The following is an 18,784-nucleotide window of genomic DNA, read 5'->3' on the forward strand; positions in this document are numbered from 1 at the left end:
ATTTTTAATATCTTTGCATCTTACTTGTGGCAATGGGACCACATCTAGCTTCATTCTTGAATGTACACAGCTTACTGATGTCATCAAAATACAATCCTGATGGACATCTGTTGAGATAAGGATAGTTGTCCACACACTGTAACAGACACAGAAATTGCATGCTACCATGTTCTACTCCATAGCAAAAAGCTATTTTATTTAGTGTATGCAAAGGTATCATCAAACAGAGAGTTAATAAAAGTTGTTTTAAATTCATAACATGATAATATGTACGCACTTGATAAAACCTGCGGCAGGTAGCAGGATCTGCAAAGTTTCCATTTCCTTGCCCTTCTGGACAGATGAATTCCTTTTCTTCTGGTTTCTTCTGCTCTTTTTGACTACCCACTGGAAAAAATAAGACAAATTGTGACAATTATAGACAAGTATGCATGCACATGTGTCAGCACACACACACACACACACACACACACACACACACACACACACACACACACACACATCAAATCTGACAACTCAGGAAGCCAGGGAGTTGTTCATTCACTGTGAGCTGGGAAATTATCATACTGCAAAATGGAAACACCATTCGGGAACAATCGGTGTTCCATTAAATTAACAGGGTCTCCTAAAATGCTTTCACAGATGTAACCATTTATCTTTCCTTGAATGTGGCCATATGAAGCCCTGAGGCTCAATACTTCAATTCCTCCATGCTACAGTTTTGGAAAAGACAACCCGAATCGTACACTTCCACCAATATTCTCCATATGTCAATGGGTCTTCTGGCATAGAAAGGGTATAATAAGATGTGTCAAGCACCATTGTACATTTGTATTAATCAGTAGTGAAGGTTTTGTACTCCTTGAACTACTCAAGAATCTTCTGTGTCTTCTCAATTAATCTTCAGGAGGAACAGCAGCTCTTCTTCTTCACTTACCATCTGACAGAAATCCTTTAACTAGAATTATCAATCTCCTCTCATTCTCCTCTTTTTCTATCAGCAAGATGTTTTTTTCTTTTTCACTGCTGTGTTTAGCAAGCAAATTGCTCCCAAGAATTACGTTTGCTATCATGAAACTGGATACAGGACCTATAGGTACGCCTGGGCTGCACGCATATGACAGCATTCCAGTTTTTTTACTCAACTGTTTATTTTACCATACATAATAGTGACAATGCATTTTATGTTTAACTACTCAGATCGAGCACCAGTTACCATGCGTGACAAAACCATGGAATCAGTTGTTTGTGATATCTGATTTTGTCACTGAAAATCCATAATCACTGAAATAGTGAAAGAACAATATCATTCACTGGTAGCTTGTGCATTACTGTGGAGTTAAGACAGGGCAGTTATTTTGCAAAGTAGTGAAAATCAGTTATGTGTAAAAAGTGAAAGTAGGTGCAATAAATACAGAACTACTGATAATGTTCATAGAGTAAAGGCCTGTGATTCATGATAAAATTATCAATGCCAGTAAAGTTAAGAAATTACAGAATCACTATGGATGGAAATGTGAGTATGTTTATTATGCATCTATATTGTTTCTTGATTACATCTTCACAAATGGCTTACCACTCTAATGGAAAGGTAATCAGAAGTAGCCCTTGACATCCAAAAATAATTACAAATTTTACTGTTATTGTTTCCCTGGCAGTCCATCAATGTATGATAATTACACTGGGAAAAAAGTAACACCATCTGTAGCTCACATAAAGGCTTCAGTTCGGTGAGAAGGAAATTCCACTGTGGAGATACCAGTTACTACACTTCATCCACTTTCCCAAATAGCCACAGACATTTTCTGAGGGAGTATGACTATGTCATCTAGCAGAGCAGCTGAGGTGCAATACAGTCACTGAGTGTTCATCAAACCAGGAAAATATACATAGAGCTCTGTGAACATGACTGTTTTCATATTGGAAGATGGCAGTGACCACAGCACATTGACCACATAGACGTAAAAAAAAGAAGGCAACACTTTGTCACCAAAAACCTTGATATAAACATCCTGGACCATTTTCACAGTAACCTGAATGAGTGGGTCTAAGATATGGCATGTAAAATGCTCGCAAAACATCACAGAAACACCTCTGACCTAAACTACACCCTTCAAAATCTGCATGTTAAATGCCTCCTCATTGGGCATTAGAGGACTCAATACCTTGCATCATTTAGCAAAAAGAAGAAAGAAAAAAATGCCCATTTACAAGGTACCCAACCCCAAATCTCCATTGTGTGCAGTTTCCTTCAAAATGTTCTCAAGGTAATTGGTTGAGATGGTCCTGATGTCACTGACAGTAGCAGTTCTTGTATGATGTGAAACCAGTTGTCATTGCCAAGTCATAACTCTCGTCACTGTTCCGTACCAGTCAGAATCTTTTTTTATTATGTAATGTTACGAAGCCACTAGTTGAACACAATTACTTGAAGATATGTTGGAAAGTCCATGTAGATATACCAACAAATTGGGCAAATTCTTTCAGGTTTTGACACGAACACATCCAAACATGATAGCTCCGTTCTGTTATTTTACCACTTCTCTGTGTCAACCCATGTTGCTCTGCTGATTCCATAAAAATGCATGGCACATACATACCACTTCACTGCCATGATTTACATTAGCAGTGGAAGGTCACATGGGTGCCTGGTACCAGTTCTGCACTGCTGTCTAGTCTGCTTGCTACAATGCTACCAGATTGTTTTTTTAAGGAGGTGTGTGTGTGTGTGTGTGTGTGTGTGTATGTGTGTGTGTGTGTGTGTGTGTGTGTGTGTGTGTGTGTGTGTGTGTGAATTCCTAAGGAACCAAACTGCTGAGGTACACTACTTAAACTAACTTATGCTAAGAACAACACACACACCCAGCCTGAGAGAGGACTTGAACCTCCAGTGGGAGTGGCTGCGCAATCTGTGATATGGCACCTCTAACCATGCGGCCACTCCACGTGTCCTTAAGAAGGTGACCAACATTTTGTCCAGTGAGCTTATAACACACAACATGGCATTTCTTTCACAATTGTATGCACACAATCTCTCCTGTTGATACTTTGTACTTCACCTATGACAGTTATGATACAACCATAACAAGAAGACATTCACAAACATCATAGGAACAGAGCTTGTGTCAGCATACAGTAAAAAAGTAAAATGAAATGATAAACTGAATGTGTGTAAATTTCTCAAAGTTGCCATTAAGCCATTATAATAACTGGAAAGGTATTCTGTGAATGTAGCAGTGAGGGATTTGCATCAGTTGAGGGAGCAATGATATTTCTTCTGATTGCAACCCTATACTGTCTGCTATAACAGTTAATTAACAAAACACCAAAATGATCACATAAGTACTGTTGGTTCCAAACACTTGCCAGTTTGTAGAAAAATAGAAGATGTCAGTGTATTTTGCATGAGTTGGAAAAGAATTTATACAGATGAGATATTTATAACTGGATGTTCACATCTACATCTGTGTATACACTCTGAAAACCACTATGAAGTGCTTGGCTGAGGGTACTTAGCTTGGCACCATAACTTAAGGCTGCTTCTCATTTGAATCATATGGAGTATGAGAAAAATGACTGCTTTTACTACCTCCATCTAGTCTCGTCTTCATGGTTCCTATGCAAACAATACATAGGAGACAAAAGAATTCCTCTAGATTCTTTACTTAATACTGGTTGCTGAAACTCTGTAAGTAGACTTTTGCAGTATAATTCACAAATACCTTCAGTGCAGAAACACCCATGGCTCTACAGCACATGGGATGAAGATACAAAAACAGAGATAAGAAGGGAGAATTATGGTGAGCATTTACAACAACCATTTAGAGAGAAAAGTGGGATAGATTGGGTCACAATCAGGTACCAGATCTTGATGAACAGTGACAGTAAGTATTTCATTATTGTTTATAAACAGTGTGTACTGAAGCGTATTCATGAATAAAATTTCAACAAGCCAACGTTAGACCAAAAAACTAATCTCCATTCGAGGATGTTAGCGTAACGATCTTACTGTGGTACAGATTCTTGAGGGGAACACAAGTAATCAACAAAATTATCTATGATACTTTCTTCACTATTGGCTCCTTTTGTCTCAAGTGCAGGGATACTTCCCGTTATGTATGTCAGGGTATCATCAAAATTGTAGCCAACAAGCTGTCTCACGAAATTGTGAAGTACGCAGTGTGCTTGTATAGCAGAATCAGTCACATCCACATTACGAGGGTGGTTTGAAAAGTTCTCGGAATCACCACGAGAGGTCAGTTCTAGCGCAACGAGTTGTTCATGTGATATTCATTGGACTGTTACAAGTAAAAACGTGCCGCGTCAGTGCTCTTAGAAGAGAACTGTGGCGGTGACGTGGCACCGTTATTGTTCCCGCGAAGTGATTTGCGAAGATGGAAAAAATCGAGATTCGAGTAGTGATTAAGAAGGAAAACAACTTCGTAAAGAAAGGTATGAAAGCAAAGGACATTCATTCCAATTTCCAGAATACACTGGGGGACTCTGCTCCTTCATATTCAACTACTGCCAAGTGGGCAAATGAATTTAAATTTGTTCTGGACAGCTTAGATGATGATCTGCGCATTGGTTGGCCAAAATGTGTCACTACTCCAGAAATCATTGCAAAAGTGCACAAAATGGTCAAGGAGGATCGCCGATTGAAAGTGTGTGAAATTTTTCACGCTTGCCACATGTCATCTGAAAGGGTATACCATATTTTAACTGAAGAATTAGAAATGAAAAAATTATCTGCAAGATGGGTGCCGCGGTTCTTCACGCTGGATCAAAAACGCATGAGAAGGGACATAGTGGAACAATGTTTGGCCCGCTTAAGGAGAAACGAACAAGATTTTTGCGCTGGTTTGTGACCACAGATTAAAGTTGGGTGCACTACTATACCCCATAGACAAAACAACAGTCAAATCAGTGGAAACATGCTGATTCTCTGCCACCAAAGAAAGCAAAGACAATTCCTTCAGCGGGAAATGTCATGGCATCAGTGTTCTGGGATGGGAAGGGGATTCTGTTTGTAGATTATCTCCCCACTGGGCAAACAATTACTGGAGAATACTATGCTAACCTCCTGGACAAATTGCAACAAAAGCTTCGTGAAAAAAGGCCAGGTTTAGCAAGGAAGAAAGTCATCTTCCATCAAGACAATACGAGCCCGCATACATGTGTCATCGCCATGGCAAAATTACTCGAACCAAGGTATGAACTGTCGGCACACCCGCCTTATTCACCTGATGTGGCTCCGCCAGACTTCCAACTCTTCCCAAAATTGAAAATTTTCCTTGGAGGACGAAGATTCATTTCAAACAAAGAAATGATAGCTGGAGTTGACAACTATTTTGCAGGCCTGGAGGAAACTCATTTTCGAGATGGAGCCAAGGCACTAGAACATCATGGGACCAAGTGCATTACTCTACAAGTAGACTACACTCAAAAATAAAAAAAAAGTTTCAGTGATGTAAGTACTTTTTTTCTATTCCGTTCTGAGAACTTTTTCAAACCACTCTCATAAAATCGAATAGATGACGGAATATTCTCCATTCATTAGATAAAATGCCAAATGCACGTTGTACTTATTGCTTGTGATAGTCTGTAGTTGGGCCGGCCGCGGTGGCCGAGCGGTTGTAGGCGCTTCAGTCTGGAACCGCGCGACTGCTACGGTCGCAGGTTCTAATCCTGCCTCGGGCATGGATGTGTATGATGTCCTTAGGTTAGTTAGGTTTAAGTAGTTTTAAGTTCTAGGGGACTGATGACCTCAGATGTTAAGTCCCATAATGCTCAGAGCCATAGTCTGTAGTTAAAGACTTTTTGTTCATTATGCAGGTTTTTGTGTAGCAGTGGGTCTCGTTAAGTTGTCACTCATTGCAAAAGGCTCATCAGCCACAAACACAGAAGTGCTTTTCCGTTCAGCAGGATTATCCGGAAATGGTGCTGCACTGGGCAAATTCAAAGTTTCACAGTAATTTTTTTTTTTTTACTTAATTCAGTTTCTTTGAGTACATTAGCGTCTTCTTGGTTCAAATGGCTCTGAGCACTATGGGACTTAACATCTGTGGTCATCAGTCCCCTGGAACTTAGAACTACTTAAACCTAACTAACCTAAGGACATCACACACATCAATGCCCGAGGCAGGATTCGAACCTGCGACCGAAGCAGTCGCGCGGTTCTGGACTGAGCGCCTAGGACCGCTAGACCACCGCGGCCGGCAACGTCTTCTTGATAACCAAATGCTCCTACACTATGAATATGAAACAACAACTGCTGTCTGCTATGTTCATTAGTACAACAGAAAAGTACTTTTTGTAATTACAATATTTGCTGCCTGATCTCCAGTTTTGACGAGTGTTACACGTTTTCCATCTATGGATCCTACACAGTGAGGTAAGTTTGCTGTCTTTTCATACTAGTTGCTGGTACTGCTCCACTCTTCCGTGGTCAGTGGTTTCACACATTCTTCTTTTAGTACCTGCCATATGAACGTGCATGTACATATTTTTTGCCAGCAATTGTTGGTCAGCCGAGAAGAAACTCAAAATGGAAAGAACACATCGAATTTCTAGTCCCTAGATAGCCATAACATTTTATCTGGTCCTTTTGAAAGGGTTAGTGCAAGCCTGCGGATTTTCTTTTCATTTATATTTTGCACAACGCTTTCCGGGAAATTCTCCCCATTTTCAGCTGCTTTCTCTCTATGCTACGCCATTTATTCATGATGTTTTCTATGTGTGAAGTGCTCCATTGTTCTCTTGTCTTTACTGTAATGTATATAACATGCACAACTTTTAATTAATTTTCGATATTTACATAGAGATAGTTAATACTGAAACTCTATATAAAGGTGGGTTCATTAACTAAACATTCCCACGTGTTTTTATAGATTATCCGATGCCTGTGGTCAACCATAGCAGCACAGAATGCGGACATGGCATTCTTATTAAATGAAATTACGCTCATAGTTGATACTAACAATAAGTACGCACAGTAAATGTTGCCGCAGCTTGCCCAGACGCAATACCGTACGGATGGGATTTCCAAGGACTTCACACTGCGTGAGAAAAGTGGTCAGCACTGTGAAACGTCGCCTTAGAAAAATTAATGAATTACTGTGCTGGTAAACCCATTACGTTATTTGATTTTCAAACAGCTGAGCATAACTGAACGCACTCATTTCTCTCTTTACTCATTCTGATCAACACTAAACTGAAACACAATATTTTTAGCGCGGCGCAATCTGACTTTCAATCATCTCTACAAAAGAATGGCCCTAACAATAACCTATACCTTTCATGAATCACTTACCTCACAAAAATCTTCGTTACTCGAACTACTGCAATACAGCGAGCGCCAATACTGATAACTAAATAAAAGATTCTAACTACTGAAGTCACTAACTACTGATAGGCATAGTCAGCAAATAAATGATTTTGATAGAGAACAAACAATGTATTTACCTTAATAGTATTCAAAAGTCATAATATACATATATATCAGTTCATGACATCCAGTCTTACAGATTTACTCTCTCTGATGGACACACGTCCAAATCATCCGCTCTCAAATCATCTCTCTCCCTATATCCACCACTGCTGGCGGCTCACCTCCAACTGCGCAACGCTACAATAGCAAATTCCAAGAATGCAAACCAGCCACAGACTGCACACAGCACAGTCAGTGATTTTCATACAGAGAGCTACGTGACGTTACCAACATAAAAACCTAAACAGCCTACTTATAACTGTTGCGTGAAATCCATCGTAAGGGCGCGTGAGAAACACGCTCGTGTGGCCGTAAGCTTAGAGCTACGGGCTAGCTTCCCTCAGAAGATAATACAACGGCTTTGTGGCACCCTTCCCAACCGAAGCAGTGCATGTGTCCACGCCAGTGGAGGTGCAACGACATAGTTTTAAGTGGGCTTACACTCTCAAATTCATTGTTAAGTTTGGCTCGATATGGCACTCACTGCAATAGCCCTCTCGAGCCGTTAAGTTTCATTTCGTCTCCCCCTCCCTCTCCGGACGCTTCACTTTTTTTATCAGGCAGTGATTACGGCGGGAATTTCTTTGGGTTTTGTGATTCTCGTCAATATTCTGCTTCGACAGTCATTACCGGTTTCACGCATTGCTGCCAAACGCATTTCATTCAACATCATTTTGTCCAAGCCTGTAAGCACGATTGGGAGTGGCCGAGCGGTTCTAGGCGCTACAGTCCGGAGCCGCGCGACCGTTGGAACCTGCCTCGGGCATGGATGTGTGTTTTGTCCTTATATTTAAGTAGTTCTAAGTTCTAGGGGACTGATGACCTCAGCAGTTAAGTCCCATAGTGCTCAGAGCCATTTGCACCATTTTTTGTAAGCACGATTGAGGCTAGGAAACGCCGCCAACTGATGCGCTAGGTGCTTGGCGGGAGCTGCACCTTGAAGCGGCAGTAACCTACGGTCCAGGCGAGCAGAGGCGCCGGTGCGTGCAGCGTGAGGCTGCGTGGCTTTCTCCGGTCACGGCTCGGCCTGCGGTACCGCTCATGCTACGGCTACCGGGCCGCCTGTGCAGATGCCACCGGCCCGGCTGCGCGCGGAGAAAGTCGTCAGGGCTGTGCGCTCACTGCTTCCACGAACGCTTCAGCTCGCCTGCCGACTTCTATCCACGTCAAAGCTTTTCCCGGAGGAGAGCTACGCCAACCGTGTCTCAGTTTTGAATTCTAAACCGCTCTAACGCGTAGCGTGCACCAGCTCGAACGCTGGAGCCTTACAAAGTCGAGCAACAATAGAACGAGCAACCGCTAATATGGAGAGTACACACGGCAGCTATACTCGAATCCACGAACGATGGTAGTTCGCTCATGTCGAGGCACGGACGGGGGTTGCATTGTTGGCGATTCCAAGCGACAGTTACGGTACCGCATGCGCATGCTTTCCGCTCGAAGAAAGCGTATATCCTGCAAATTATGTCTCTCGATGGTTATGCAGAATTTATCACTTACCACCATCATCAGCGATGACAGCTGCCAACAAATGGAATAGAAATTCACTAAACAACTCTCTACGATCATGTTTAATGCTCTGCGGCATTCACAGCAGAGATGCTCCGAACACTTCTGAACGCTCATTGGCTGTCGGACAATGCCTGACGTAGATCCGCAGAACAAGCCTAAACTCGACCGCCATCTTTCATGACCCCAGCTCTAGATTTAGAGCCGATAGTGTCCGGTCATGCCAAGTCTCTAAGGATGGATAGGCCCGACCAGAGAGAGCCAGTGTTCTATCCCAGAAGACAGGACTGCCGCGAGAGCGCTGGATATTATGCAAGGACCCTCTGTGAAAGGAATATTAAAATTATATAATGGGCGACCAAAAAGTTTCCGTTTGTGGGTCTTGCTGCAACGTACATGCAGCGTAGAGCAACTTCACTGCAAACGTACACCACTGGCCATTAAAATTGCTACACCACGAAGATAACGTGCTACAGACGCGAAATTTAACCGAGAGGAAGAAGATGCTGTGGTATGCAAATGATTAGCTTTTCAGAGCATTCACACAAGGTTGACGCCGGTGGCGACGCCTACAACGTGCTGACATGAGGGAAGTTTCCAACCGATATCTCACACACAAACAACAGTTGACCGTCGTTGCCTGGTGAAACGTTGTTGTGATGCCTCGTGTAAGGAGGAGAAATGCGTACCATCACGTTTCCGACTTTGATAAAGGTCGGATTGGAGCCTGTCGCGCTTGCAGTTTATCGTATCGCGACATTGCTGTTCGCGTTGGTCGAAATACAATGACTGTTAGCAGAATATGGAATCAAAAATGTCCAAATGTGTGTGAAATCTTATGGGACTTAACTGCTAAGGTTATCAGTCCCTAAGGTTACACACTACTTAAACTAAAGTATCCTAAGGATAAACACACACAGCCATGCCCGAGGGAGGAGACTCGAACCTCCGCCGGGACCAGCCGCACGGTCCATGACTGCAGCGCCTGAGACCGCTCGGCTAATCCCGCGCGGCAATATGGAATCGGTGGGTTCAGGAGGGTAATACGGAACGCCGTGCTGGATCCCAACGGCCTCGTATCACTAGCAGTTGAGATGACAGGCATGTTATTCGCATGGCTGTAACGGATCGTGCAGCCACGTCTCAATCCCTGAGTCAACAGATGGGGACATTTGCAAGACAACAACCATCTGCACGAACAGTTCGACGACGTTTGCAGCAACATGGACAATCAGCTCGGAGACCATGGCTGTGGTTACCCTTGACGCTGCATCACAAACAGGAGCGCCTGCGATGGTGTACTCAACGACGAACGTGGGTGCACGAATGGCAAAACGTAATTTTTTCGGATGAATCCAGGTTCTGTTTACAGCATCATGATGGTTGCATCCGTGTCGGTCACCTCTTGTTCGCATTGACGGCACATTTAAGATGTGTTACGACCTGTGGCTCTACCATTCATTCGATTCCTGCGAAACCCAACGTTTCAGCAGGATAATGCACGACCGCATGTTGCAGGTCCTATACGGGCCTTTTTGGATACAAAAAATGTTCGACTGCTGCCTTGGCCAGCACATTCTACAGATCTCTCACCAATTGAAAACGTCTGGTCAATGGTGGCCGAGCAACTGGCTCGTCACAATACGCCAGTCGCTACTCTTGATGAACTGTGGTATCGTGTTGAAGCTGCATGGGCAGTTGTACCTGTACACGCCATCCAGGCATATCAAGGCCGTTATTACTGCCAGAGGTGGTTGTTCTCAGTACTCTCAGGATCTATGCACCCAAATTGCTTGAAAATGTAATCACATGTCAGTTCTAGTATAATATACTTGTCCAATGAATATCCGTATATCATCTGCATTTCTTCTTTGTGTAGCAATTTTAATGGCCAGAAGTGTATAATCACCGATATGTACGCAAGGGATCAGTGTGGCTTTCGTGTCTTTTCGACGTGCGTGATGCAAATACGGTAACATGAACTATTACGACGTCATTACCAAATGCGTCGAAAGAGGACCAAAGTGCTGTTGTTCTTTTCTTGGTTGCCGAAGCACGAACACCGATAGACATCCATCGGAGAAAGAAGAACATGTATGCGGCAGCATGTCTGTCGAAAACCATAGTTGCAGAAAACTGCAAGGGTGCTACTGCTTCATGATAACGCACGTCGCCTTAGTGCAAATGTCTTAGCACAGAAGTAACGCCAACTCAAGTGGGAGACACTATAGACCTGATATCTCCTCTTGCAATTATCATGCCTTCAGTTCCTTGAAAAGTGTCCAGAAAGGTCGGCGATTTCTGTCAGACGTGGATGTGCAGTAGGCAATTGCGAACTTCTTCACGGAGCATGACAAAGCGTTTTACCAAACGGGTATCTCCAACCCGGGGCGTCGATGGGATGATTGACTCAACGCTCACGACAATTTGGATGATTCTGGACTCTATGATCTTCGAACGAAAACTTATTGGTCATCCCTTATGGAATAATGAGATGGAGGAGAACAAACAAATGGTTCAATTGGCTCTGAGCACTATGGGACTTAACATCTGAGGTCATCAGTCCCCTAGAACTTAGAATTACTTAAAACTAACTAACCTAAGGACATCACACACATACATGCCCGAGGCAGGATTCGAACCTGCGGTCGTAGCAGTCGCACGGTTCCAGACTGAAGCGCCTGGAACCGCTCGGCCACAACGGCCGGCGGAGAAAAAAACAAGATGACTCTAGAGAAGACACTAGGAAGTGAAAGACAGTTTCCCCAAACTGATGTCAAGTAAGAGTTTTCTCCTAACAGCTGAACCAATTGCGTCATCTTCCGCTCACCGAGTAGAACTGTAGCGATACCCAGAGACATACCCAAAACCTAAAGGAAGAACCTGTCGCTGGTTTCCTACTACCTTATTAGATTTTGTGAATGACAATAATCTGCCGCACTACTTGTCGTTATTGGATTAAAATATCCTTCCAGTTCGTGGTTTTCACTATTACAAAGCGTCAGCTGTACAGCTTACCAGACGTGGAAGACCTTGAATAGACTGCAAAATGGAATAACTGGCTTCTAACATAAAGCGATGGGGATACATTGCTGGAGGTGCAAACTGTGAACGTGGAGAATAAGATGCGAAACATCTCTTCGTCTGCCCGAAGCTACATGCAGTCTGCACATTGGCTGACCTAGTTTCATCAAATGTCGGAGGTGTTAAGACAGCCGAGTTTCAGCCTTCAAAACTCACGTGACGCGCATAATCTCCCGTATATCTTGCAGATCCGTTGTGAATAATTAGTGTACCCTCAAGGAGACGAAAGTAAAAATAATGCTAACAGTTTAAAGAACTGTGAATCTATTAGAAAGTATGAGAGAGGGTAACACCAAGCACTCGATTGTGAATCGTGAATCGGGTTTCCTTCGTTTCTGAGTCATTCTACCTCCAGTGTTACTTAGCTTGTTGCTGCACAACGGAACAAAGGAAGGCGGAACGAAAGTTGCTGTTTTGTGCCGTGTCGACCCCCTCTATTGACTTCTTCGACATATCATACAAGTTAGCTGCGAAGCGTATCAGCACTGTTGTTGTAGGCCTACTCGTATATTATCCAGTATAGACCTTGAAAAGTAGAACCAAAAGTTGCTTTGAAATGTATAGCTGCGACGTGTTAGGTGATATACTGTACGAAATGAATCATCTGGAAGCAATGAAAAGTGCCAATTTCAGTGACTGTTTAACTCCGGTTCGTAAATATAACAACTGAGCAAAAAACTAAGCAAAATTACTCAAATAATTGCAACGCTCTATAAATGTTTTGTTGACTGCAGAATCAGTGGCCGATTCCGAAAGATAGAGTAGCACTCAACCAAGAGTAAAAAATGTTGTACGACCTACAATGAAGCAAAACAGGTAATCCGATTTAGGACCACTTGCTACGGAATGGACTTCGGCTTGTCAATTAAATTTTAATGATATAACTGACACATTTGCCAACAAATTGACAAGGAAAGCAGCTTTATGAGCGTTATGATCTATATATAGCTCTGTTACATTCGTTAATAATACTGTATGGTAGCGTGTCGTGTCACAATACAACATATCGCTAAAACATGTGAATGTAGTGCAGCTCCTATAACGTTCATGCTTTTTTAATCTGTGAGTTGTCTTCTGTGTACATACTGTTGTAGTCAAATGAGAGGCTAAACAGTGCTTTCGGTCGAAATTATTGTTTCGTAATCCACTTATAGAGTTTCAAAAAAATTAAAGATAGGTACTTTTAGGACTCTGCACCTCAGTTGGTAGAAGTGAAACCGTTATAGGATCACTTCGTTATCCGTTTGTCTGTCTTGATGACTGTTAAGAATCCTTTCTTTCAGGAAGGGGTACACGTAGCAAGTTAAAATTAATGTCACATACTAAGGTCTATGGTCTCTTGGCGATGTAAAAAAGTTAAGCTCCTACGTCAAGGCAATCAAAAGATAAGGGCATTTATGTCACGTATTTTGATGCAAATTCACGCCTCAATACCCGTAGCGTACTTCTCGTTGGCTTACAGTCATGAAATTAGCTAAGATTCAAGGTTTCGCAGTACAAGTACAAGAAAAAGCCCGAAAATTGTTAATTTGTAATTACGTAACGCGAAAAAATTTTTTGCTCATATTGTTATCCCTCTGTCTGCCTATCTGTCTGTCCATCTGTTAAGACCCTTTTTTTTCTCAGGAACGGATAGACGAATCAAGTTGAAATTTATGACACATACCGTCCCTTGACAGAGTAAAAATTTAAGCTCCTACTTCAATGCAGTCAAAATATACGAACTTGTAAGTCACATATTTTGATATTTTGCCAGTATCGGCACTGATAACAGGCAAAAATAATTGAAATTCTCGCTCCCAGGATGGATGAATCATCTACATACGTAATTAAGCTTGTACGGAAGCCTCGGCGCGCGAGTCCTACTCGCTCTTATATATATATATATATATATATATATATATATATATATATATATATATAGTACAAATCTGATGTAAATAATTATTGAGGCATATCCCTACTTCAGGTCGCATACAAAGTTCTATCAGCCCGTCTTCTTCAAAGAGCACAAGAGCAACTGGAAAACAAAATTGGTGAATATCAAGGTGTCTTTCGTCCCAGTAGTTCCTGCACAGAATGAATTTTCAATCTAAAGACCCTGCTAAAATACAAAGCAGTCAGAAACAAACCAATGATTTGCGCGCTTGTTGAATTTAAAAAGGCATGCGACTCGGTTGACCGACAAGCGCTTTGTGATACCTTGAAAAACAAGGATTTGATCCGAAAACCCTTAACCTCAGCAAAGAAACATTGACTGATACTACATACAAGGTTAAATTCATGGGTCAAATATCGGAGTCCTTCCTGATCAAAACTGGCGTCCGACAAGGTGATGGTCTGTCTCCTCTCCTATTCAACCTCGTGCTGGACAAGATCATCGGCGAATGGAACTGAAGATTAAAACTGCTGGAAACCTATACAGATGGGGCGAGTCAAGGATGATATAAGAATTTTATGTTTAGCTTTTGCTGACGACTTAGCCTTACTAGCGGATGATGAGATAACAGCAATCGAACAGGTTGAAACCTTTAAAGAATGTGCAGAGAAAGTTGGTCTGCAAATATCTTTCCTAAAGTCTGAGTTCATCGCCAGAAAAACTGACACCCAAAACTTGACTATAAAATACGATCGTATCAATAGAGTCCCATATTTTAAATACTTAGGTGAAGTCCTTGAACCTATGGGGCGAGAGAAAATAGCACAAAACATTCGCCTCCAAAAACTAAAGAGCGCCTGTGGAAGAACCTATCAGGTGTACAATAAAAAATGCTTGTCCAAAAACACTAAAATTAGGCATTATAATACAGTATTAAAACCTGAAGTCCTGTATGCCAGTGAAACCCTGACATTCCACATAAGTGACCTAGAAAACTTATTAAAGGGAGAACGTGGAAACAGAAGAGGACTATAGACTGCAATCTCGTCAAACAACTGAGAAATTGTCCAACCTTACAGCAGACATTAGAAAAAGGCGATTAAAATTTTATGGGCACGTCTCTAGGCTTCCCAAAACAAGACTAATACACAAAATTCTTAAATACATAGAAGAATTTAAAACTATGCCGTGGATACAAGAGGTCAAAAAGGACCTACAAAAAGCCCAGATAAATTATTCACATATTTTGGACAGAAAGGTATTTTAGCAGAATGTTGCAGACGGGAAGTTAAGTCAGAGAACGAAGCTCGAAGGAATCGGGAACAAAATGGACAGAGGAAAGGAAGAGAGCCCATGCAGAAAAAATGAGAGCAGTGTGGAAGAAAAGGAAAAAGATCAAGAAGCTTTGAGGGATCAAACAGGGTCTAATCGCACATAATAATAATAATAATGTAATCAAGTCAGAAGATTCGACGAGAGCTAGGCCAGGATTCATCCTGGCTGTGAATGAGTATCTGCTGGATCCAGCGATCGCTGGAGCTGTTGGAGGGTCCATGGCGGATGACTCACAGCGGTTGCAATAGATGCACATACGTTCAACTGCGCAAAGTTCTGGAGAAATGATGAGTGTGGGAGTTAGAGGAGTATTTTGGGCCCGCATCTAGCTATCTCGCTGAAAGGCACCATCCTCCCCAGAAAAAAGAATCGCAATGTGTGGGTGAATTAGATGTCGGACGATGTATTCATAACCAAATTTGTGACGATTTCCTCGCCTTCTGTATGAATCAATGCCACGAAAACTTTCCACAGACCATTATGCTACCTCCACCGACCAGTGTCCTTCCAGGCCTGGTTATAGTGTGTTTGGTAATCAGACACGATGCCGTCCATCCTTATATTAAGCAGAACGTACGACTAGACGTCCGTGTAGACTCGCAGCACCAAGCATCAGTCCAATTTTATTTCTGTCGAGCACCGTTGTCTCTGTAACACACCATAAGCTCCAGCTGTTCTCTCTCATGGTGTATGGGAAAACAGATTCTCTTTTGAAATATACGGCAACATAACAATTGTTGCATTTTCGTTATGTACGCTATAACGAAGTCCGCACTAATCAAATAAACATTAGTGGACCTGTGCTACCACAAAAATCAACAAAAATTTCCAACGTGCAAACAGAATGGCACGGTACAGACAAGATGCAGCAGAATGGCATTATTTACTGACTTCTTGCTACTGCACATCTTCCTTCGCCCATCCTGCTTATGTGCCCACTACTCTTAACAGAGTTTCAGACATCAATCATCTTCTTTAGAGGTCTACTCACAGCGGGATTCGCTGAACTGTTCTAGCAGACACAGGTCTGGTTGCCACCTAATTATTACGATATCTCTGTTGGCTTCCACTCGTCATTGTAGTTGACGTCCACCTCAAACATCGATGGCGCATAGAGCATCAGAGTTTTCTCGGCTGATCTTAACATTGGTACCATAGGTCCACTCAGGATACTCACTGGAAAGACACACGAACAGTTCCCAATGGGACATCATCATGAGCATTAATTAACTTGTATAACACAGAGAGAATATCGATAATTGACCTTCGTACAGTTTCCTGTAAAGTAAGACTACCAAAGCACAGTCTGATACGCAATATATGTAATGACTTTCCTATAGTTTTCTTTAAGATAAGATTGCAGGTGCGTAATATAATAAACAAGCGACTTTTATATATTAAATGACAATAATTCCCAAATACCTACATGAAAAATCCGGGTGTTTCAAAATGAACATAAGGCTTTATAGCATTTATTACAGTACACTTAGAATTATAAATAATATAGCAAATGAAAGAGCAACTCAAACAGTTTTGTTTGTATACCTGTGCGCGAAGGGAAGAATGTGGAACGACCAAGAGCGATTGAAAACGTGTTGAACGAGTCAGACTCTGTCTCGCGTAGCCCCAAGAAACCAGTTTGGAAGGCTGGTAGTAAATTGGCAATTCCAGTGACGTCAATGTGGAGACTTTTAAGAAGACTCTTACAACTACGTCCTTATCGTTTGCAGTTGTTAAAAGCTTTAAAGCCAACTTTTCAAACGAAATATTACTCTATGACGATGAAGATTTTCTGGATCGTGTCGTCTTCAGTGATGAGTCGACTTTCTACCTAAGCGGTAATTGTAATGGTTAGTTAATGTGTTTGCTAGATGTGGAGGCATAAGTGAGTACGGTAGCTTTGAGAGTTTTACTCGTACAGATGTAATCTGTTACCGTACTTTTCACTTAAGTGAATTCGTAGGTGTTAGTAGTTCTTATTTAGTTCTTGCACAAACTTTGTTTATACGTACTCGTGGTCGCAGGATGATGAGGCTGTATATTTTTGTTGTAAAGGACATGGTTGGTGTGAAGATGTGTCACTTATTGGTGACTTAACTTTGACCTTGAATAAAAAGACTACACATTGATCTTGCCAAAAGCCGAGAAGCGATTCTTCTTCGTGCTTTAGCTCTCTGGGGCACTCTGGGATGCTCCCTGGGTCATCTGCGACGAGCCTGTGTCTCTGTGAATGCGTGTGTCTCTGTGAGTTGCAACTAGTGATCACAGTTAAAGATGTGTCTGGTTGAGTGACGCAACCGCTTAAAGAAGCTGTTAAGGTAGTAGGACTTAGTTTCTGGCGAAGCAGGACATGGCACGGGCCCTTGTAAATACTGGGCCCGTGACGGAGAAAAATTTATTTCCGGTTTCGCAACTGGCAGGAAATTGCGGTTGATAAGGCATTCCCACGAGATGGTACAGTTGTAACGAGACTCCCCTAAATTGAATGTTTTTTGTACTATATCCCGGTGGGAAGTTTATGAGCCTTTCTTTTTTCGTGAAGCAACTGTGATTGGTGTTCAGTGCGCGGTTGGTCAAACGATGTTGTGCCCGACCTCTAGATTGGCCGCAAGGGGCCGGATGACAGTTTGTTTTGCATGATCTCCACATTCACACACGATCTAACGCCGTGCAATTTACACCTGTGGGGGGTTCGTAAAGGATCATGTGTACGTACCTCTGCTACCATCTGATCAACCCGACTTCAGAAACAGTATTTTTGCACTATTACTCCAGACATGTGATCAAGGTTTGGGAAGAAATGTAATGAAAACTGTTTGAATTGCTCTATTATTTTATGTATTATTTATAGCTGTAAGTAAAATGTAATAAATGTAAAATGCATTGAAACCGATATTTTTTTTTTTTTTTTTTGGGTCACCCTTTATTACCAGAACACTGTCCACCGCTTTAAGACGGGTGGAAGAAAATGTGCACTGCTCCCTTCTCTCACGTCTGAGAGGCACCCTCCTTTTCTGAGTTCACAGCATCATTTATCACCAATCATTTAAGATGTCTGTCATCAAGCTATGTATAATACTGGTAGAAAGATCACATCCCAGCAGACACCCTTCTAGTCCAACGCTGGATAATAAATGCATAGGAGCTGCCATAAAATCCAGAAGCTTCTGCTGCCGTTGGGTGAGAAAGCCACCGCCCCGCAGGAATGCATTTGCAAACCGTACTTTACAGAGCACAAAGACGGGACGGGAGCGGGAACACCGGCAATGGACACACCACTTGCACGACGAATACATACTGTGTTCGGGCCACGACAAGTCGGTTGGGCGAGGTACACGGTACGAGGAAAGTGCACCGTACAATGCGTGACATGAGTAACCAATACCTAGCGACAAACATCAGCTGCCGCATTCTTAAGTGGTAAGCGGGCCAATGTTGGTAGTTCGGGCTGTAGCTTCGGTGTCAGCTGACATGCCTTTAAGCTGCTG

At 42.3% G+C, this 18,784-nt stretch overlaps 1 protein-coding gene across 1 annotated transcript in view; it reads right to left on the reverse strand.

The window, feature by feature from the left end:
- LOC124619760 (chitin deacetylase 1) overlaps window positions 1-18,784 on the reverse strand; it is a 207,268-nt gene that overhangs the window by 41,582 nt on the left and 146,902 nt on the right. Inside the window, exons 2-3 of the mRNA XM_047146343.1 lie at window positions 278-387; window positions 25-136 (exon numbers count right to left, since the gene is read on the reverse strand). Coding sequence (XP_047002299.1) covers window positions 25-136; window positions 278-387 — 222 coding nt within the window. The remainder of the gene's footprint in view (window positions 1-24; window positions 137-277; window positions 388-18,784) is intronic.

Source organism: Schistocerca americana, chromosome 6 (assembly GCF_021461395.2).
Source record: "Schistocerca americana isolate TAMUIC-IGC-003095 chromosome 6, iqSchAmer2.1, whole genome shotgun sequence".
Taxonomy (NCBI): Eukaryota; Metazoa; Arthropoda; class Insecta; order Orthoptera; family Acrididae; genus Schistocerca; species Schistocerca americana.